At 41.1% G+C, this 22,856-nt stretch overlaps 1 protein-coding gene across 4 annotated transcripts in view; it reads left to right on the top strand.

Annotated features, from left to right (window-relative positions):
• The window catches only part of LOC124032166 (rap guanine nucleotide exchange factor 3-like), a 51,816-nt gene that overhangs the window by 4,185 nt on the left and 24,775 nt on the right, over positions 1–22,856 (top strand). The window contains exons 2-13 of one of the 4 annotated variants that reach the window (XM_046344328.1): positions 1,066–1,151; positions 6,813–6,857; positions 17,323–17,429; positions 17,516–17,637; positions 17,875–18,115; positions 18,264–18,348; positions 18,943–19,003; positions 20,601–20,677; positions 20,825–20,971; positions 21,091–21,194; positions 21,665–21,753; positions 22,293–22,371. In XM_046344328.1, the coding sequence (XP_046200284.1) occupies positions 1,066–1,151; positions 6,813–6,857; positions 17,323–17,429; positions 17,516–17,637; positions 17,875–18,115; positions 18,264–18,348; positions 18,943–19,003; positions 20,601–20,677; positions 20,825–20,971; positions 21,091–21,194; positions 21,665–21,753; positions 22,293–22,371 (1,243 nt within the window). Of the gene's footprint in view, positions 1–1,065; positions 1,152–2,227; positions 2,633–6,812; positions 6,858–14,704; positions 14,850–17,322; positions 17,430–17,515; positions 17,638–17,874; positions 18,116–18,263; positions 18,349–18,942; positions 19,004–20,600; positions 20,678–20,824; positions 20,972–21,090; positions 21,195–21,664; positions 21,754–22,292; positions 22,372–22,856 lie in introns of those variants that run through there. The other 3 variants (XM_046344325.1, XM_046344326.1, XM_046344329.1) reach the window with 3 other exon arrangements.

The following is a 22,856-nucleotide window of genomic DNA, read 5'->3' as shown; positions in this document are numbered from 1 at the left end:
ACTCACAGGCGCAATTAAGGTTAAGTGCATTGCTCAAAGGCACATCAACAGATTTTTTTACCTAGTCGGCACGGGGATTTGAATCAGCGACATTTCGGTTACTGCATTTTGGTTACTGGAACCTGTTTCGGTTTCCGCCCAACCACTAGACAACCTGTTTCGATTACCGCCCAACCACTAGGCAACCTGTTTTGGTTACAGCCCAACCACTAGGCAACCTGTTTCGGTTACCGCCCAACCACTAGGCAACCTGTTGCGGTTACCGCCCAACCACTAGGTTACGCCCAACCACCCAACCACTAGGCAACCTGTTTACCGCCCAACCACTAGGCAACCTGTTTCGGTTTCCGCCCAACCACTAGACAACCTGTTTCGGTTACCGCCCAACCACTAGGCAACCTGTTTCGGTTACCGCCAACCACTAGGCAACCTGTTTTGGTTACAGCCCAACCCCTAGGCAACCTGTTTCGGTTACCGCCCAACCACTAGGCAACCTGTTTCGGTTATCGCCCAACCACTAGGCAACCTGTTGCGGTTACCGCCCAACCTCTAGGCAACCTGTTTCGGTTACCGCCCAACCACTAGGCAACCAGTTTTGTGAACACCCTTAACTTGCTCACCTACTGTCTCTAGAGGCAGTGATAGAGTGAGGAAGGGTGAAATCCAAAACTGCAAAATACTTTGAAGAAAAACAATTGGTGTCTGGATCGAGATAAATAAACAGAGAGTGGGCTGTGACACCCTCAGTAGGGTCAGCCACAGGAAGGGCTGCTCCCTGCTGGAACAATGGCTGGGAGAGACCTAGGATGTGTCCCAAATGGCATCCTATTCCCTATATAGTGCACTACTAGTGTCAAAAGTAGTGCACTATAAACTAGAAAATAGGGTGCCATTTTGGACAAGGTCTGTCCAGCTGGACATTCTACTGGTTTACATCTAGTAACTCCTGCCCTCCAGGTGAACTCTGAAGGATGTTGCCAAGATAGACTGCCCCCCCCCCCAGAACATTGCTAGAGGAAACTAAATCCAATTGTCTTTCCTCTCCCTCTGTCTTATTTTACCTAGTGACGGCATCAGCCATGTTCTCCATGGATACCTTCTTCAAATCTATCCTGTTTCCATCCAGACGGATAACACCAGAGGAGGGGCAAGTAAGTTTATCATGTTTATACATCAGGTCACCAAGACAACCCAGAGTTCTCCCTCTTCATAACACAAACACCAAATTCCCCACAGCAAAACGAATATCTTAAAGTCCCAATGAGCATCTTTAAAAGTAGAATGGTGTTCTCTGACTTAATTCTGCCCATGTCAAAAATCACCTATATATCAGGGGGAGGCTAAAGCCCACTGGGCACATATGTCAATTCAACGTCTATTCCACGTTGCTTCAAGGTAGTTTCGTTGAAATTACGTGGAATCAACGTTGATTCAACCAGTGTGTGCCCAGTGGAAGGTATCTGACAAAATAATACAGATTTGGTTCCTGAGTTAATTAAGCAATTAAAAATCCCATCATGCTAAGGGTCATGTATAAAAATGCTGGGGAGGCCATTATGTTGGCTACCATGGCAATGCCCCCATCCACAGAGCATGTGTGGTTTCTGAATGGTTTGATGAGCATGAAAATGATATAAACCATACGCCATGACCATCTCAGTCACCAGATCTCAACCCAAATGAACACTTATGGGAGATTTTGGAGTGGCGCCCCAGACAGCGTTTTCCACCACCATCAACAGAAAAACGAATGATGGAATTTCTTGTGGTAGAATGGTGTCACATGCCAAGGTGCACTGAAGCTGTTCTGGAACATTATGAACACTTGTATTTGATATAGACCCCCTACTTCTCCTTAAATCCATCTCATCTGGCAAGTCAAACAGAGTGCTGAAGCTGCAGGCCTGGGCTCAGGCTCGACATTGTGGTGTGTTTTGGAATCAGATAGGACTGACCTAATAGCAAAACAATATATTGGAGACCCATACAGAAGCAGGCTATACAAAAAGTTTAGATCGGCTATTGGAAAGACTCCCAAAATGCCATCGCAACTGCAATGTTGTGGGGGAAAAAGTACATTTGCTGCAGTGAATAGAGAATCATATCATTCTGAATATCATTATTACTTTAATGATAATGCCTTATTGAGCAGCGGGGAATCATTTAAGAGCAAGTGTGCTCACGGAAAGTGACAATCATGCGCCTGTGCTGAGAGAGTTGAGGCTGATTGAAAGTGGGTTGAAGTCTCTCCACAGAGCAGAGGCAGCAAAGTCGCGCGAGGTGGAAGGGACCTGGCTGAGCTTTCATGTTGGCACAGTAGCCTAACCAGCAGTCCGGTCGGATACAGATAATGTAGACTTGTGGCTTTGGTGACAGAAGGGCAACATGTGTGGATTCAATTGGTCATACAATGAGTCAGTATCCAATGTTGTTGTAATGGTCCTGAGTCTGTAACGGGTAGACATGCTTGGAGATGCCGTCTTCGTCATGCGTTATTACCGCAGATCCACTAACCGGGAAAGTTGTTCTTTTTGATTGGAAAAAAAATATGCATCTGTTCCGGAGTTACAATTATCGAGTTTTCCCGGATCGTTATTCTGTGGAAACATCGAGCATTCGAGGCATCAGTTGGGTATGTTATTACTGCCTACAAATTATATTATATATGTAGAATTACATTCCAACAGTAGTTAAAAGACAGTAACGTTAGGCTAGTAGGCTAATAATATTGTAGCCTAATAATGATAATCATCATCACTACTCATCATCATCATTTTTTGTCTTTAACACGTGGAATTATTTAGCTTTGAGATGGTCTGATGATGATGAAGATAAATGCATGATGGTGATGATAATGATGAGGATTGTGATGGTTGATGATTGATGATGAGGATGGTGAGTGCTCATGAGTCATAATATAATTCTCCATAAAAAAAAATTTTCTGTCTTCTGAAAGTATGACTATGACTGAAAATATGTTCATAATATTGCAACCCATGGCAACAATGTTTTCACAGTAAACTATAGGCCTTCAATAAATAATATAGCGTATTATGGGGATATGTTTTGAGAGTGAGGCTCACGGTATAGGTAGTAATGCTGCGCCACAGTAGCCTACTTGATGAAAAGAAGGTGGTGGGAAGTAAAGTAATCTCTACAGAAAGTCTGACGTGGCTGCAAGTGGCTGCACTTGATATGCACTGTCTCTCTACCTTTCTCACACAATGTACACTTCACTGATCATCCCTGTTACTGTAAACACTGCAAGAGGAGGGAATCTGGATCACACTTCAAAACACTGCAGCACTTCTTCAGCATAAAAAGCTTATATGATTGTATCTGGCTGTGTGTGATTGTGCTATTGGTGTCTGTGCGAGATGTGTGGGAGTGCGGTGTGCACTGCAGGAGTGTAGAGTGAGGGGCTCTGGAGTAAGAGTCAGACACTGTGTTGGTGGAAGAAGAGGGGGGAAGAAGGCTCACCACATCCACTGTGACAGTCTGTATGTGTCCCCAAAACAAAAGCAGAGTCTTGCGTTGTATGTGAGCATGTGGAGAATGGTTAGACTTCTCTATTGTCTTGAGTATGGAGAGGAAGGTAGCAAAGACCCAGCCAAAGTTTGATTAAACTCTGGTTATTAATAGTGCATTGTTTATTGTTCACCTCAACCCCCCAACTCAGTTTACAGGGGATACAACAATGTATATTTTCCCTCAGCCACAGGAAGATTCAGAATAGTGCTCCTCAAGGAGGAGCTAAATTTGACTTTGACTTTGTTATTGAATAGGTCAGGAAGATTATACTAATCCAGAGTTACTAGTTGCAAGACTGTATGGTTAGCTGCATCAGTGATGACCTTAATGTACCTCGATAAGGCTTCATCCATGAAAAATATGACATAAAATGAACAAGGTGCTTTTTAAAAAGTCACATATACATACACTGTATGTTTGGCAATATGGAGCCTACGAGACACAACATATTTCCAGGTGCTATTGGGACTTCAATGGAGATATTACTGATTATTACTTCACGAGTAAGAATGAGTGAATAATGGTTTAGGAACGGCTATAGATATCATCTTGTAAAGGGAGTTTTTGTGTTTATTTATTTGTTTATTTGGATGTTGTTTGTCTTTAAGAAGCCTATAGTTGATTAATTACATAGGACACCCTATGGCAATGATCATATCTTAATGTAGTCCATGTGCTTAATGTTCGTAAAGCCACGGTGCACTAGTGCCTGGCTGGAGGTTCGACTACAACTACAACCCTATAATAGATAAATAGAGCAATGCTATCAAACGCCTGAGATTATTCATCGCAATTGCTGTAGGAAAGTTGCTAGTGAGAAGGTCTACTAAAAGCTAAACATACAATACCAATTTTGGAAAAACCTGCCTTGGATCAGGGATCATCAACTAGATTCAGTTTTTTCTTGAGGTGGTCAGGGGGCTGGAACATAATTACAAATCATTTGTAAACTGCAAATTACCTGAAAGAAGCCCAAACAGATATTTGACTAAAACATAATCATTTCAAACCTTGCTTACATTTGTAAATGATCACATATTATGTGTGGGATGGCTTTGGAACAGATTTCCATAATTAAAATCATTTGGAGCTGATTTGCTGGTGCGTTTACAGTATTTCGAGTCCAACCTTACCGTAGATGTTCAGACAAACATCAATACAGTATTATTAAAGCATATGTGGCTCCACATTATCCTTGTGCGTATCTGATGATGTGTCTGGAATTCATGGGCTGCATGGACCCAATTAAACTGGCTTCAAACTGGGAGCCAGCTAACTAGTTAATTGAGACGTGTGATACGTGTGGTAAGATACCACCACTGGTAGCATTTGAAGACAGAGAGAGTTGTTGTTTATAATTAGATGTTAATAAGAACCTGTCCTTACCCCAATGGCAATAGGTAGCCTAGTGTTAAAGCATTGGGCCAGTAACCGAAAGGTTGCTGGATTGAATCCCTGAGCTGACAAGGAATAAATCTGTCATTCTGCCCCTGAACAAGGCAGTTAACCCACTGTTCCCTGGTAGGCTGTCATTATAAATAAGAATTTGTTCTTAACTGACTTGCCTAGTTAAATAAAGGTTAAAGAAAATGGCCCTGCTTATCGCATACTACAGCTGGGGTGGTGGTGGTGACTTCTGGAGATAGAGCAGGACAAAATGCCTCACATTCGTAGAGGTACATAGCAAAAAGGGCACTTCATGATGAGAGGGACAGGACATGGCATCTGGTATGTTCCACTGCTGCCTTCCCAGGACTTGAGTTTTGTCTAAGATGTGAGTGAAGGAAAATAACCAGTCTGTGTGATGCTAGATTAACCAAGAAGTGACACCTCTACAGGCATGGTTTTGCTGCCCTGAGATTGACAGAGCATACAAGACAGCACACATAAGAGAGACTTCCAGTAAGTCTATTTTGTAGGCGTTAACAATGGAGCATGGTAAGTCCCTCTGGTTGGGAGCATGTGACACTGTTGGCTGGAAGACAACCAGCACACTCTGTCAACAGAAATAAAGGGTGGAGAGTTCTCCATGCTAGGAGCGTGGAGAATGAGCATTGTACACCTGACTTAAGAGACAAACTATCCAGTAAAATAATAAGAAAAGAAAAATGGAACAATATCTAAGTATAGGGAATGGAAGAAGAATACTTTATCGTCTATATTCTTTATAGATTACAGAAATGTGTCTGTTGAAGCAGACAGCTGTTTACCCACTATCACCTTCTTATCCGTCTCTATCTTTCCCAGTCCATATAGTGTTCTGACTGCAATAATGGAGCTGAGGGGAAAATGATATGTTCAAACTATTTTCATCTTGCTGCATTTGATACCCAAGCACAGCACAAGCTCCCACACAAAAAGAGAAGAGATGATAATATCTCGTCACGTTCCATATTTCTATTGTTCTCATCGATTAAGCTGACGATCTCACACCGTGACACAGTGGAAATATAGGACCTGTATGTTACGTCGTCTGTCTTTTGTTCTGAGTAGCCCTCAAGGCAAGGCACTATGCACTCATCAGTTAACCAGACCCGGAAAGATACAGGAGAGAGTGTCCTGAACAAAGGCCCATGTTAAGTGACTGTGTAACTCCTCTGACACCTTAGCTAGCAGATCCCATCTATATCATGTAATTTAGCAGCTGGCTTGGGAACACATGTAGAGAGGCTGTAAGTGGATCATAAAATAAGAGTTATAAACCCTTAAAAGAGGAAGTGGGAATTAGTCTACAGGATGGTGTTGATGACATCAGGTGAACTTAGCTGATCTTGTGTAAATGATCCCGGTGTACATATGCATAGATTGCATTTGATTATTGCTACAGTGCTATTTGGGTTGTTAGTAGCTAGTAACATAAACATTTCACTGCACCTGCTGTAACACCCGCTAAACTGTACGTGACCAATAAACGTTCATTTGATTTGAGGAGGAGGATTTACCCATATGTCATTTGGTTTACACCAGATCCATATATTGGCTTAACCAATTGACATACAGAAAACCCTCCCTGAAAACAAACAATGTACACAAAAATATGTATCTCATTAAACATAAGAATATTCCAGATTCATCCAACCTTTCTGGTCCCACCCAGTGTTTTCTGAGAACAATCAGTTGAACTAGTTCTGTTGGAATGCCTATGAGAGGAAGCCATAATATATTATAGGCCTTATTTTTCAGCAATGCCTTGATATTATAGGCCTTCTGAACAGGATATGAACCTATGATGGAGAGTGAAATGATTGAATAGTACATGTGTCTTTCTTTCTTTCCCATAGACACCCCTGCCAGAGGCTCTTGACACACAGGACACCATGAAACAGGTACATAGTATGCCAGTCCAGAGACAGTGAGAGCAACAGAGAGAGAGAGAGAGAATTTATATTTTAGCAGATGTTCTTATCCAGATTGACTTATAGAAACAATTAGGGTTAAGTGCCTTGCTCAAGGGCATATCAACAGATTTTTCACCTAATCGTCTCTGGGATTCAAACCAGCAACATTTCAGTTACTGACCCAACACTCTTAACCACTAGGCTACCTGCCGCCCACAATACACTCTTATTAAAAAAAAGTGCTATTTAGAACATAAAATGGTTCTTCGGCTGTCCCATAGGAGAACCCTTTGAAGAACAGTTTTTTGGTTCCAGGGAGAACCCTTTTGGATTCCATGTAAAACCCTTTCCAAATAGGGTTCTACATGGAAACCGAAAAGAGTTCTACCTGGGGAAAAACATTATTCTACCTGGAACCAAAAAGGGTTATCCTATGGGGACAGCCGAAGGACCCTTTTGGAACCCTTTTTGGAGTGTATGTGCATCACACCCCTACAGCTAGCCTTCATAAATCTCCTCTGGCTTCTGATGAATCTTCTGATGAATCACAATCATCCTGAGAAGAGAAACAACAAGGTCACTGAGTAGGAACGTTATTCATTTCAGCCATTTTGACCTCACCCTTAAATAATCTGTTACACCATAGAAACACCATAGATTAGAAGCATAGTGGAAATGGTGAATGAAAGTACACTAAATATTGAATGTAGTGTAGTTAACCTCTTGAATCTTTAGGTCTTTCGGGTTAAACATTTACTATGTGGCCTATGTTGTGTCGTATTGCATCAAATGATGTCCCACGTTACTGTGTCATGTCATAAGATCTCCAACATACAGTAAGATCTCCAACATATGGTAAGATCTCCAACATACAGTAAGATCTCCAACATACAGTAAGATCTCCAACATACAGTAAGATCTCCAACATACAGTAAGATCTCCAACATACAGTAAGATCTCCAACATACAGTAAGATCTCCAACATACAGTAAGATATCCAACATACAGTAAGATCTCCAACATACAGTAAGATCTCCAACATACAGTAAGATCTCCAACATACAGTAAGATCTCCAACATACAGTAAGATCTCCAACATACAGTAAGATATCCAACATACAGTAAGATCTCCAACATACAGTAAGATCTCCAACATACAGTAAGATCTCCAACATACAGTAAGATCTCCAACAGTAAGATATACAGTAAGATCTCCAACATACAGTAAGATCTCCAACATACAGTAAGATATCCAACATATAGTAAGATCTCCAACATACAGTAAGATCTCCAACATACAGTAAGATCTCCAACATACAGTAAGATATCCAACATATAGTAAGATCTCCAACATACAGTAAGATCTCCAACATACAGTAAGATCTCCAACATACAGTAAGATATCCAACATATAGTAAGATCTCCAACATACAGTAAGATCTCCAACATACAGTAAGATCTCCAACATACAGTAAGATCTCCAACATACAGTAAGATCTCCAACATACAGTAAGATCTCCAACATACAGTAAGATATCCAACATACAGTAAGATCTCCAACATACAGTAAGATCTCCAACATATAGTAAGATCCAACTCCAACATACAGTAAGATCTCCAACATACAGTAAGATCTCCAACATACAGTAAGATCTCAAACATACAGTAAGATCTCCAACATACAGTAAGATAAGAACTCCAACATACAGTAAGATCTCCAACATACAGTAAGCCTCAAAATGATGATCCAAAAACAAACATGACTTCAGGCACTACTAGATAGGGGTCTACCTGTGCCCGAGCGCTTGTCCCTTTGCCCTCTCACTCGCCAACTTCCCTTTTGGGTGGTGGTATATATACTGTATATATATATTACATTTTTTGTATACAGTTTCTGGTCTGCCCTGTATGGAGGTTGCGCACTCCAGTTATCCAAATATGCAGGGCTTGAAATGCGGTCACTGGTTCGTTGAGTGTGTGTAGCAAGCTACCTACCTAGAATATCAGCAGTACTGCCACAGCAGCATATCATTTTAACACTTGATAACACTTCATCATTTATATCATCAATAATATGCAGTTTGTTTGTATGCAGCACTTCATCATTTATTTCCTTACAGAATCATAGCCGCGGAAAGGGGGCTGGAGGTGCTGCTATAACGTGTTAATACATTTGCCGTCTGTTCAGGAAGAAATTAAATCATTCAGAAAAGCTTTCTACGCCATGGGTAGTCCTATCATTTAGCCACAGCCTAGCTGTGGATGTTGTGTAGCCAAATAACAAGGCACAGCCTACAGTCGGGTACACGCATCATATCTGTCAGTGAACAGCATGCAGACAAAACAGGCCTTTTGCAATTTTACAAATAGAATCGCAGGAAAACACAGGTTGAAAAGCAAATGGCTCCTGCTGAAAAAAGAACACTCTCATCTGTCTGCTGTAGGCTACCAAATTATTTAATCAACTTTCAAATACTGTAAAACTTCAAATTAAATGTGGTCTCAAATAGCCGCCTGTCACTTTTAATAGCCAGGCAATGACATACATTTCAGCAAATAAACACCCACTTCAAATAAACACCAGGTCTATATCACATGAGGTTAGTGGCACCTTAATTGGGGAGGACGGGCTCATGGTAATGGCTGGAATGGAATAGGTGGAATGGTATCAAATACATACAACACATGGTTTCCAGGTTTTCATGCCATTCCATTAGCGCCATTCCAGACATTATTATGAGCCGTCCTCCCCTTCAGCAGCCTCCACTGGTCTATATGCATTGTTTATGAGGTTACCATACATTTTGTAGGAGGTTATATGTTTGATTTGCTACATTAATAATTCAGTAATGACTTGAAAAAATTATGGCAATTATCCATTTTTATCCAAGTAAGAAACTGCTACCCATTGGCTGCTAACAGCTGAGAACCACTAGTTAACTGGCAAAGCACAAAAAGAGTCAACAACTTCGGGAGTACAGACCCCAAGAAATGCACATTCAAAGAGAATTATATGTTTTTCTACATATAATTTATTAAACAATAACATATCTAAATAAGCAAAAGCTGTGCGCATTAAGGAAATAGATTGCTGGCTCAAATAGAAGCCTGTCTCTAATAAGCACATGTTCTGTTCAGTGATTTAAGCAAATAAACACCCTGGCTATTTATTGAAGTTTTATGGTAGGCATATTGAGCGAATATTGTTTTACAAAGTAAAACACAGAGGAGAGGTAGGCTTTTGGCACTCGCCTGTGAGTGAGCTGCACATCATTGGGTGAGTCAGTGAAACTGGAAAGCTTTTTTAGGACTATAATTTCCTCCTCATATTGTACAATATGTGTGTCTCCACACACCTAGACCTAGGCTATTGATGGATTCAAGACAAGGACGTTTTTATTGATGTCAGATTCTCAATTTGTCAGTGTCGAAGTAGCCTGTCATTTTGATCATTTGTGGGGTTTTAAAATAGATTGTGTCAAAGTCTCCAGGCATGTAAAATTGACATAGAATTGCATGAAATGCATTTTATAAAGGCAAAAAACTATCTTAGCTGGTCCCCATGTGTGCAACTTCTGTAAGCACCTCTACTCTACTGCTCTATGCCACAAGGTTTCTCTTTTCTTCTCATGCATTCTGGTTCCTCAGAGCTCCCCGGGTAACGCTCCTCTCTCACTCACTTTAGTTCAGGTAGCTCCCGATTGACACTGAACACAGGCAATATTGACTCTAACCACCATATACTACAATATCCACACAAGCCACTAGCCAGCAAGCTAGCCATATATCATGAGCTAGAACATTATGAAAATTAGAATATATTATGAAGATTTTACATGACATTACATTTCATAACACTTTACCCAATACATTTAGTGTGTTTAAGATCATTGAAGATCATTTTTTATCGAGCTAGCAGATTTACATCAATAAAAATCAGTGATCAACTGGTAGCCTCCCCTCTTTTTCCGTTGTAAAAAATGTGCCCCTTTTTTTTATTTGAGCATCTGCCTCCTGAAAGGTCTGTGCACAGCCCTGCATGACATTCTACAACAATTTTAGTCATCTCAATTCTATATCAACTTTTTGATATAGAATTGCTTGAGCAGTGGTGTCTATAGAAACACATTCCAAGTCAGGATAGCACTGCACCTAATATCTAATCATGATCGAGATGGAGATTGATGTCTGGTGGTTTGGGGTTTGGTGCTAGGTATATTCACATACTGGACACACAGTTAAAAAACGTCTCATCAATGCTGTCATGTATTTTGCAAGTACTGGTCATAAGAGCTTTTGACCTAAATTATCACATCCTGTTTGAAGTTGAAAAAAATATATATAAAAATCCAGTGCTGTAGCGAGGTATTTCTGAAGTGGGGCAGGAAGTATGCTGGTGGGAAACTATAACCCCTCAGAAAGTCTGACTTGGTCTTGTCTACAGCTCCTCTCTCTGCCCACCTTGGTGATGCTACACGTCTCCCTCCAGATACAGTCATGTTCCAGAGAGAACCTCATGGCAACACAGCCCACCAAGGTCACAGCACAGAAGGAGACTGTAGACTCACCCACAGAGGAAACTTTAACACAGATTAGAGGAAGTAGTTCAGTAAACCCACACCACACTCAGTGACTCATTTATTGGTTTGTGGGCCCCCTGGATTCTTTTTTGTAAATTGTGAGGGCCCACTCCGCTACCTACATAGCTACTGTGCTGAGTTCTCTCTGCTGTCCCCACCTCACGTTGGTCGTCTTTGTCTCGTCTCTGGTGTGGGACTACAAACTTCGTGTTGTATACAACACTGTTCGAACTATTTCATTCCCTCAGTAGGCTACAAAGCATAAGCACGATTTCCTACGAACTGCATGTTGTACACAACACTGTTCGAACTATTGCATTCCATGCCCCAGTAAGCATAAGCGCGATTTACTGTTATTTTTTTCAGGAGAGTAGGTTACAGTACATGCCACGAAATACATTATCGACATTTTCGTATAAACGCCGTTGTCAGTATTGCAAACATAAGCACGACACAAACAGGCAGTCTAGCGATTTCATGTTCTTATAAACTGCTGAGTTACATGCCCCTATTTACTCTCGCCATAATAACGATGCATATACGGCATCACTATGGCTCCGGGTAATGCAAACCGAACTCGCTCATTGTCAGACTATGTTTACCGGTCTGGATACACGCTCGCTGCCTAGAACTTTCGGCAGCTCAGATTTGGAAAGCAAGCAAGTAACAGACACGCAGTGTAATTAGCGATTTGAATGTTATTTTTTTCATCACCGTTACAAACATTGTCTAGAGTAGACTGAGCAGGCAGACAGTAAAGTAGTGTTCATTTTTCAGGTACTACAATATGGCAGCAACTATAAAGATTAGCCTACATCCTCACACAAACCGCGGATTGTTTTTTTCTCCAAAGTATAGAGACGACGTCCTGCTTGTGCAACTGGAACAACAAAGAGAGACGGTTGTAGCTTTTTATAATATATATGTTTTGAAATGTTCTTTCAAATATCCACAGGGTGTGTATTTCAGCTGTTCAGAAGACGGTGCGTAAAGATCAAAACTTAAAGGGAGTGTGAATGTGTGCGTGAAAATAACACATGCGCACAGCGTGATCCGGATCATTACTTCTCGATCATTACTTCTCGATCATTACTTCTCGATCACACGGACGGTTGTGGTGGTGCTGGTGCAAAATGGTATGCAGCATCATCTGTGGTATGCAGCATCATCTGGACATGTGTGCAACAAAAGTTCAACATTCCCCTGCTACCATTTCTGTCAAGCCGTCAGTTTGATAAATCCAACAAATGCACCACACCGAACGTACTGCAACTGCCTCTGCAATGCAATGCTGCAAGCAAACGCAGCGTTTCATTGGAAATGAATGTAATTCTGGTGGTGTGATCGAAGCGTTAGCTTTAAGAAAGAAGAAAGCGTTTTCCGGAGGGGTGGGTGAGGCGTGGGCGAAAACTCATTATCTGTAGTTACAGCCTAAAGATTTATATTTTGTTAAATATATATAGTGAATCGAGGAATAAATACACAGTGAATAACAATAACAGGGCTATATACAAGGAGTACCAGTACTGAGTCGATGTGCAGGGGTACGAGTTAATTGAGGTAGCTACAATATGTGGACAATATGGACACCCCTTCAATTCGAGTGGTTTCGGCTATTTCAGCCACACCCATTGCTGACAGGTGTATAACATCGAGCACACAGCCATGCAATCTACATAGACAAACATTAGCAGTAGAATGGTCCTACTGAAAACAAGTCAGTTTGTCAAGTTTCTGCCCTGCTAGAGCTGCCCTGGTCAACTGTAAGTGCTGTTATTGCCAAGTGGAAACTTCTAGGAGAAACAACGTCTCAGCCACAAATTGGTAGGCCACACAAGCTCACAGAACAGGACTGCTAACTGCTGAAGCGTGTAGTGCATAAAAAACATCTGTCCTCGGTTGCAACACAGTTCCAAACTGCCCCTGGAAGCAAGTCAGCATAAGAACTAGGATTGCACAGGGTCGGAAACTTTCCGGTAAATTTACGGAATTTTTCCATGTGAAGTTAAGCCCTGTAATTTTGGTAATTTTACTTACATTCATCAAAAAAGTTAGCTTATAACAGTGAACCTTGAGCCATCCTCAACAAGGTTGGAAAGTGACAGTGAAGATGAGGCTTCAGAGTCTGATGTTCAAGAGGTGGACATTGAGGAGGTCCAGGGAGAAGACACAGAAGCCTGAGAGGCAGACAACCAAAGCTTTAGTTTCTAGACTATCATTTTACAGATGTATGTTGAAAACGTTTTTTTGGGAGACGCAATGGATCATTGCTGATCATTCAATATTCCCTTTTGTTGTTCAGCGAAATCATCCATGTGAAGAGTCAACTCATTTAATCAAAGTTCAATTCGTAACTAAATATTAGCTATTTAATCATTTGCAATTATGTCTACTTGTGATAAAGTAAAAGGTTTCTGTCTCCATTTGATATGGTAAATAAACTCAGCAAAAAAAGAAACAGCTCTCTTTCAGGACTCTGTCTTTCAAAGATAATTCGCAAAAATCCAAATAACTTCACAGATCTTCATTGTAAAGGGTTTAAACACCGTTTCCCATGCCGGTTCAATGAATCATAAACAATTAATGAACATGCACCTGTGGAACGGTTGTTAAGACACTAACAGCTTACAGATGCATAATACGTCATGTGAAACTGTGTAGAATTGTAGGAATTGCGTTATAAAATGTATTCTAAACAGTAACTCTCTCTGATTAAAACAGTAACTCTCACTGAGCCTGAAGAATGAAGTTACCAAACAGTGATTGTTTTTTTTTGGGGGGGGGGGCATTACCACAGACCACATTAGCTATTGTCAGAGACAACCAGCCAGTGACATCCAACCCATAAACCGTTTGAACAGGCCCAGATGTTCAGGGTAAAGCCCAATGCTACACCATTCAAACACAGACATAGCCATCTAAGGCAGACTTTACTTGGTCTCCATAAGACATTTCTTTATTCATGTTTATCTAAAGCACATAGTCACATCTCTTCCGGAGCTGAAACGTCAAAGAGAGCAGTGAGAGAGTGGGCCACGTCTACAGTAAATACAGTATGTCATTCGCTGGCACTGGCACACCTGTGTGAAAAGTGTTTACTCTGTAACCTGACACATGCAGTCAGAACAAGTGAAGAACTAGACATACAGGATCACTAACACACTGCCTTTCTTTTTTATTGTCTATGATCAAGGTTAGGAAGGGACATTCTGTACCCAGGATGTACTGTAGGAAAGGTTATGTTTTGGTCTGTTTTATTAATAACGTGTTTAAGATAGCAAACAGAACACAGCCACAGTAGAAGTGCCAGCCTGGCTGCAATAATGATAGTGTAAGGGTTTTCCTCCTCTTCGTCTGAGGAGGAGAAGCGAGAAGGATCGGAGGACCAATGCGCAGCATGGTAAGTGTCCATGGTTGTTTATTTTTAAAAACATAAACTGAACCCTATGAATACAAAAACAATAAACGTGAACAAACCGAAACAGTACCGTGTGGCGACAGACACGGATACAAACACCCACAAACAAACAGTGAAACCCAGGCTACCTAAGTATGATTCTCAATCAGAGACAACTAACGACATCTGCCTCTGATTGAGAACCATACTAGGCCGAAACATAGAAATCCCAAAATCATAGAAAAACAAACATAGACTGCTCACCCCAACTCACGCCCTGACAATACTAAATAACGACAAAACAAAGGAAATAAAGGTCAGAACGTGACAGATAGGGGATTTATGCATTTCAAGATTATTATCTCAGTGTCAGAGGTAACCTTCAGAGGTAACCTGCCTAAGAACATGGTGGTAGCTAGTGGTCCCACAGGGACAGTCAGGGCACACGGGAATAGTAGTGACCTCCAGCAAGCACAACCAATAGAGCCAGTCTGCAGGCCTGGGAACGGGGGGGGGGACGACAGCAGATGCCAGAGGAGGGGATGAGAGGTTCAGAATGATGCCTACAGTCTTTGAATAAAACAGCCAATGAGAAAACTGGTGGATGAAGGGGAAGAGAAGGGAGGGTTGAGGATCCCTCAGTTAACTTCTCGCACAGCAGGTGTGTCTCTATGAACTTCCATTCCTTTGTCCATGGTTCTGAAAACACTTCAAACACTATTTGAAATGTTGCTGAGGTCTTTAATACTTGAGTCTGGCTGTATGATAATCCCAGGTTCTGTCAGGTTATGTTGTCATCGCAGAGGCCTGAGTCGGCAGATCAGTCACGGGTCAAGAACCAATAATTTCATCCTTAGTGGCGTGGAGCCAGAGCCATTGGCCAGGGCAGGCTAGCGAGAGGAGAGAGAGGCCAAATGTCCTCACAGGGAGACTGGAACACCACAACACCAAGCCAAGTGGAGAGAAAAGCCATAGGAAATGGGTTTGAGTTCAATCTGAATCTCAAGACCACCACCTTGGACAAACAGTGCCCTGAAAGAAGCCCAAGAACAAACAAGCAACTGTGTGAGTCACTAGTGGAATCACAAGACTAGTTTAGGAGCAAGAAAATACAGACTGGGTGGGAGTGAAAATAAGGTGAAAGAGTGTTCTAGTTCATTAAGAAATCCAGTAAATATTGTTATGTAGTAGTTTTAATATTGGTTTTGTCAATTGTTATGTAGTAGTTTAATATTGCTTTTGTCAATTGTTATGTGGTAGTTTGTAATATTGCTTTTGTCAATTGTTATGTAGTAGTTTAATATTGCTTTTGTCAATTGTTATGTGGTAGTTTGTAATATTGGTTTTGTCAATTGTTATGTAGTAGTTTGTAATATTGCTTTTGTCAATTGTTATGTAGTAGTTTGTAATATTGCTTTTGTCAATTGTTATGTAGTAGTTTGTAATATTGGTTTTGTCAATTGTTATGTAGTAGTTTGTAATATTGGTTTTGTCAATTGTTATGTAGTAGTTTGTAATATTGTTTTTGTCAATTGTTATGTAGTAGTTTGTAATATTGGTTTTGTCAATTGTTATGTAGTAGTTTGTAATATTGCTTTTATCAATTGTTATGTGGTAGTTTGTAATATTGGTTTTGTCATTTGTTATGTAGTAGTTTGTAATATTGCTTTTGTCAATTGTTATGTGGTAGTTTGTAATATTGCTTTTGTCAATTGTTATGTGGTAGTTTGTAATATTGCTTTTGTCAATTGTTTTGTAGTAGTTTGTAATATTGCTTTTGTCAATTGTTATGTAGTAGTTTGTAATATTGGTTTTGTCACAGACGTTGCACATAAACAGGAAAAAGTATGCCAGAGATAGCATAGCAGCAGTCACAATGTGTTGTGAGTTAAGTAAGCTCTGGTCTGCATCACTGATTGCTACACCCGGGGGGGATAGTGAGAAAGTGGAAGGAAAGTGAAAGCTGTCAGAAAGGAAAAGTTGTCACTATAGCCAAGTGACATCCACCTCTTCACTCTTATGCGGAGGGAATTTAGTTGTATGCTTGCCTCCCACACACACAATTAGGGCCCCCCGCAAAGAAAAACTCTCCACTCACACTAGTGACGTATGTGACATCACACATGGTCTACTTTCTGTAATGCTCCTCTCAGAAGATATGTTTCTGACACTTCCTTTTCACGTTTCACTCTTAACTCCTGCCTGCAGTAGGTCACTGCTGCCACTTATTCTATTGATAAACAAGACCCTTTGTGATATTTCCCATTTCTTCTTTATTCCTAGAATCTGCTATCTTAACACATCATATAAAGGATTGTTGGTTGTGTGTCTATGATAAGCATAGAAAGAGACCCGTCGTCCAATTATCTTTTCATTTGTACAAAGCCTACATTCCACTTGTATCAAGTATTTTCTAAGCTTTCTCTCTCTCTCTCTCTCCCTATTTCTTTCTTTCTCTCACTCTCACCCCTTGAAGTTTCTGTCTGATCGTATTCTGAAAGCAGCGAGAGTGGTGTACAGTGCCTTGATAGAGCGTAACCCTGACCTGATCAGAGACAGAAAGCATCACCTGAAGAGCTACAGGTATGTATTGGGCCTCCTATATCAATGACTGCAATAACTATTGCTTTGTATAGTTCCCTTGTAGAGGTCTCACTCTCTCCTTACAGACAATGTTGTTCGGGGAAAGATCTTGTTGATTGGCTGATGAAGCTAAACAAATGCCTCCAATCAAGGAGCCAGGCAGTTGGAATGTGGCAAGTCCTGGTGGATGAAGGAATCATTGTTCATGGTAAATGAATAACTGCAATTCTTTCTTTCATCAAAGTTCAAAATTCTTAATCAAGCCATAGCAGTTTTGGTCATTGTACGTTTTGTGATAGTTATATGCCTTTGTTTTTAACAAGTGCTCACTGTCATTAGAGTGGGTGATAGTATTATCATAATCTATTATCAAATATGATCAGTGAGAATCAACTCCTCTCTGTGAGTGTAACAAAACTCAATGTCTCCTATCATCACAATGTAGTGAAGCAAGAGTTAAATTTCCATGACAAAGACACTCAATTTTACCGCTTCCTGGATTCGGAGTTTGGACTGAGCCACTTGACTAATGAGAAGAATGCACTGAATCACACGGCCAATGAGAATCTCTACCTGAAACACACAACCCATGAGAAGGACCAATCAGACGAAGAGCTGCAGGAGGGTTTGTCGTTATTACTCCAGATGGGTCCAGATGCTCTTCTGACCATGATTTTACGTAAATGGTGAGTTACATTTTATTATAGTGTGTCTGAATCAAGTTTGTTTTACCCAAGGAACTTGTATTCTATCCTATCCTATCATATCCCATCTTATTCTAAATCATAGCCCGTGACAGTATTGTAACCTGCCCATATCCCTTCCAATCTGTAGCCCTAGCCAGCGAAGTGCTGAGGACCTGGAAGTGATCTATGAGGAGCTGCTTCATGTCAAGGCTGCTGCTCATCTCTCCACCTCTGTGAGTGACAGCATCCTGTTCTGTCCCTGGGCTGGCTGAGTCCTAAATATCACACTTCCCTGTGTAGTGCACTACTTTTGAACAAGGCACATAGGGCTCTGGCCAAAAGTAGTAAACTCCATAGGGAATAGGGTTCTATTTAGGATGCATACAGCCTGAGTCTAGTCAGAAGATATTCAGAACGTTCTGTAGTAATAAGAAACTGCTACACCATGGGCCGTATTCAAAGTCTCAAGGTAGGAGTACTGATACAGCGTCAGTTTTGCCTCATAGATCATAATGGATAAGATTATTTGGACGGGGGGGGGGGTCTGATTCTAGGTCACTACTCCTACTCTTAGACACTTTGTGAATTAAATATGGATCCAGTTCTTAGAAAGTGGATTGTGCCTCCTGTGGACTAGAAAGCCTGCACATGATGACGGTTTCCCGGATCCAGATTAAGTCTACTCCTGGGATGCAAAAGCAATCCTCAATAGAGTAGAGGAGGAGGAAGTGACCCTACTGAATGTCCCATAGAGCTTTACACTGCCCCTCCCTCTGACCTCTCCCTGTTCAACCCTGTCTTGTTCCATTTCCTTTTTCCTCTTGTAGGTGCGTAAGGAGTTGGCAGCTGTGTTGGTGTTTGAGTCCCATGCCAAAGCAGGCACAGTATGTGAGTGTGAAAGTCTGTAATAGTCGTCTGTGATGTTTGTTTGAACTGTGGTGGGCCCACATAACTACCACAGTGCTATATATGCTCTGTCTCTGTTTCCATCCTCCCCCTCACTGCAGTATACATCTAACCTGTCCTTTAGGCAGAACTAATTATTCCTGCCACTGATGTAAAACCTACTGAAACCCACTGGAATATTTCAACATCTTTATCTTGGACAATCAGTCCATTATATTGTCAGAGAAAGCTGAGTATCGGCAGAGCTGACTGAAACACCAACCTAAATGCCATGTGTACCTTTGTGGACATGGACAAGAAGATACAGACTACCAGTATTTTGCCTCCCAGCCATTTGTTTTTATTGGACTTAGTCAGTGGTGTAAAGTACATAAGTAAAAATACTTTAGAGTACTACTTAAGTCGTTTTTTGAGGTATTTGTACTGTACTTTACTGTTTATATTTTTGGCAGCTTTTACTTTTTCTTCACTACATTCCGAAAGAAAGTAATGTCATTTTTACTCCATACATTTTCCCTGATACCCAAAATTAGTCGTTACATTTTGACAAGAAAATGGTCCAATTCACACACATATCAAGAGAACATCCCTGGTCATCTCTACTGCCTCTGATCTGGCAGACTCACTAAATACACATGCTTTGTTTGTAAATGATGTCTGAGTGTTGGAGTGTGACCCTGGCTGTCCGTAAATAAAATAAAAAACAAGAAAATGGTGCCATCTGGTTTGCTTAATATAAGGACGTTGAAATGATGAATACTTTTACTTTTACTTTTGATACTTAAGTATATTTAAAACCAAATACTTTTAGACTTTTAAGTAGTATTTTACTGGGTGACTTTCACTTGAGTAATTTTCTATTAAGGTTTCATTACTTTTACTCAAGTATGACAATTGAGTACCTTTTCCACCACTGGAATTAGTGCCCTTTGGCACATCATTACCTGTGAAGGTGTTTGACTTAGTGCCCTTTGACACATCATTACCTGTGAAGGTGTTTGACTTAGTGCCCTTTGGCACATCATTACCTGTGAAGGTGTTTGACTTAGTGCCCTTTGACACATCATTACCTGTGAAGGTGTTTGACTTAGTGCACCTTTGACACATCATTACCTGTGAAGGTGTTTGACTTAGTGCCCTTTGGCACATCATTACCTGTGAAGGTGTTTGACTTAGTGCACCTTTGACACATCATTACCTGTGAAGGTGTTTGACTTAGTGCCCTTTGGCACATCATTACCTGTGAAGGTGTTTGACTTAGTGCACCTTTGGCACATCATTACCTGTGAAGGTGTTTGACTTAGTGCCCTTTGGCACATCATTACCTGTGAAGGTGTTTGACTTAGTGCCCTTTGGCACATCATTACCTGTGAAGGTGTTTGACTTAGTGCCCTTTGGCACATCATTACCTGTGAAGGTGTTTGACTTAGTGCCCTTTGACACATCATTACCTGTGAAGGTGTTTGACTTAGTGCCCTTTGACACATCATTACCTGTGAAGGTGTTTGACTTAGTGCCCTTTGGCACATCATTACCTGTGGTGTGATTAACCCTGTTTATGTGTCTCTGTGTTTCTCAGTGTTCAGTCAGGGAGACAAAGGTACTTCCTGGTACATCATCTGGAAGGGCTCAGTCAATGTCATCACACATGGAAAGGTAAGGCCATTACCCCAAGTCTGTTTACAATTCTTTAGTATACACACTTTTGATAAATATTTGGAGACTAAATTTGAATTGTATTCACACTGTACTTACAGTTACATAGTTATACCTTGTGTGTGTACGTGCATGTATGTGATGCAGGGCCTGGTAACGACGTTACATGAGGGAGAAGACTTTGGGCAGCTGGCCCTGGTGAACGATGCTCCCAGAGCAGCCACCATCATCCTGAGAGAGGACAACTGCCACTTCCTACGAGTCGACAAACAGGACTTCATACGCATCCTCAAGGTGGGTTTGGTCACAACCTGATGTTGTGTACATATGGTATTCATACTGATGTGGACTGTCCTGCGTGCATTTATACAGTATGTGTGTAAGTACATACAGTCCGTATGACTGTGTTTCAGGATGTGGAGGCTAACACTGTGCGTCTGGAGGAACATGGGAAAGCTGTGCTGGTGCTGGAGAAGGCTGAGTCGACCAATCAGGGAGGGACTGGAAACATCAGCAAGTAAGGCACGCACACCTCTCATACAGCATACTGTATTAAACAGTTAAACAAGCACTTTTAGATTCATCATTCAACCTTAATGAACACACTCATCCGAGGCGTTATTAATCCAATGTCATGGAAACACATTTCTTTGCTGTAGAGTGTAACACGTTTCATTACCATTTTTGTGGACAGTGTTGTTAACTGTGACAATTACCTGCTCACCTATTGTTGATTCAACACATAAATGGATTTCAACCCTGTTCAGTTGAATGGATTGCACTTTATCTCACCTCAAGTGTTTTAACAAACGTTGGGTTTAATGAATGTGATGCTGGTGATGCTGACTGACTGCCTCTTTAGTGAAGTGTCTGCCTGTTGCTCTCTACACACTTGCACACATACCTGTACTCTCTTCCTCTTCCTGTCTTCCATTTCTATCTCTCTTGCTCTCTCTCCCTCTGTCTCCCTCTCCCACAAACACACAGGTATACGGTGATGTCTGGAACACCAGAGAAGATCCTAGAACACCTGCTTGAGACAGTGAAGTTGGATACTAATGGCGATGATGCTATAGGTATGATGCTATAGGTATGATACTGTAGGTATGATACTGTAGGTATGATGCTATAGCTATGATACTGTAGGTATTATGCTATAGGTAGGATGCTATATGGCTTGCCTTAGTCCAAACATCTCTCTACTATAGTGGCTGGGCCCCTCTATGTCAGTAGACCACTGACATACTCCCACTGTTTTATGTTCAGAGAACAGGAGTACCTCTTTTAAGACACACTATAGTGAACAATCTGGTGACCAGGATGAACATACAGTAGCTTCACCTCTGAATCGTCAGCCAAACTTTAAAGATAGTTTTATGGGAACTGTTTGTTTGGGTCATTCACATGAAACAGCCAACAACGACATAAAAAAACAGGCAGAATCAGGTCAGTCACATTCCTGGCTATATATTATATCTCCGCTAAAAGCCAACATCAGATGACTCAAATTGTTCCTGTGTTTTTCAGGTAGGAACCACGGGGACTGCGGGAGGGACACATAATTCCATTAGGCCTTGTTAGTGTGTTATGTGTTGTTCTGTCTGTGTGCCTACAGATCCCTGCGTGAGTGACTTCCTACTGACCCACAGGGTCTTCATGCCCTCCAGCCAGCTCTGCCCAGCCCTACAACAGCAATATCCTTTATGATGATGTAGGTGTGATAATGATGTCAATGCCATAAATTGTTGTGTTTATTTTTATTTTCTATGCCTCAATTCAATCAGATCAAGTGTTAACCGGCATTGGCAGACATCCTTATAGCAGATGTTTTGGCAGTGTATTTTAAATGTTTTTATTTAACCTTTATTTAACTAGGCAAGTCAGTTAAGAACAAATTCTTATTTACAATGCTAGCCTAGGAACGGTGGGTTAACTGCCTTGTTCAGGGGCAGAATGACCGATTTTTAATTTGTCAGCTCGTGGATTCAATTTAGCAACCTTTCGGTTACTGGCCCAACCCTCTAACCACTAGGCTACCTGCTGCCCCTATGGGCTGAGCTTGTGTGTCACAAACCATCCCTTTCCTTATTATACCTACCGCGTTAGAAGCTCAAACAGTAGCAGAAAGTGTAGGCATGTCTTCATGTTCATTTGGATGGGGGGGATTTATAGATTCTCA

Source organism: Oncorhynchus gorbuscha, linkage group LG03 (assembly GCF_021184085.1).
Source record: "Oncorhynchus gorbuscha isolate QuinsamMale2020 ecotype Even-year linkage group LG03, OgorEven_v1.0, whole genome shotgun sequence".
NCBI lineage: Eukaryota > Metazoa > Chordata > Actinopteri > Salmoniformes > Salmonidae > Oncorhynchus > Oncorhynchus gorbuscha.
This window is presented reverse-complemented; position numbering and strand designations above follow the sequence as displayed.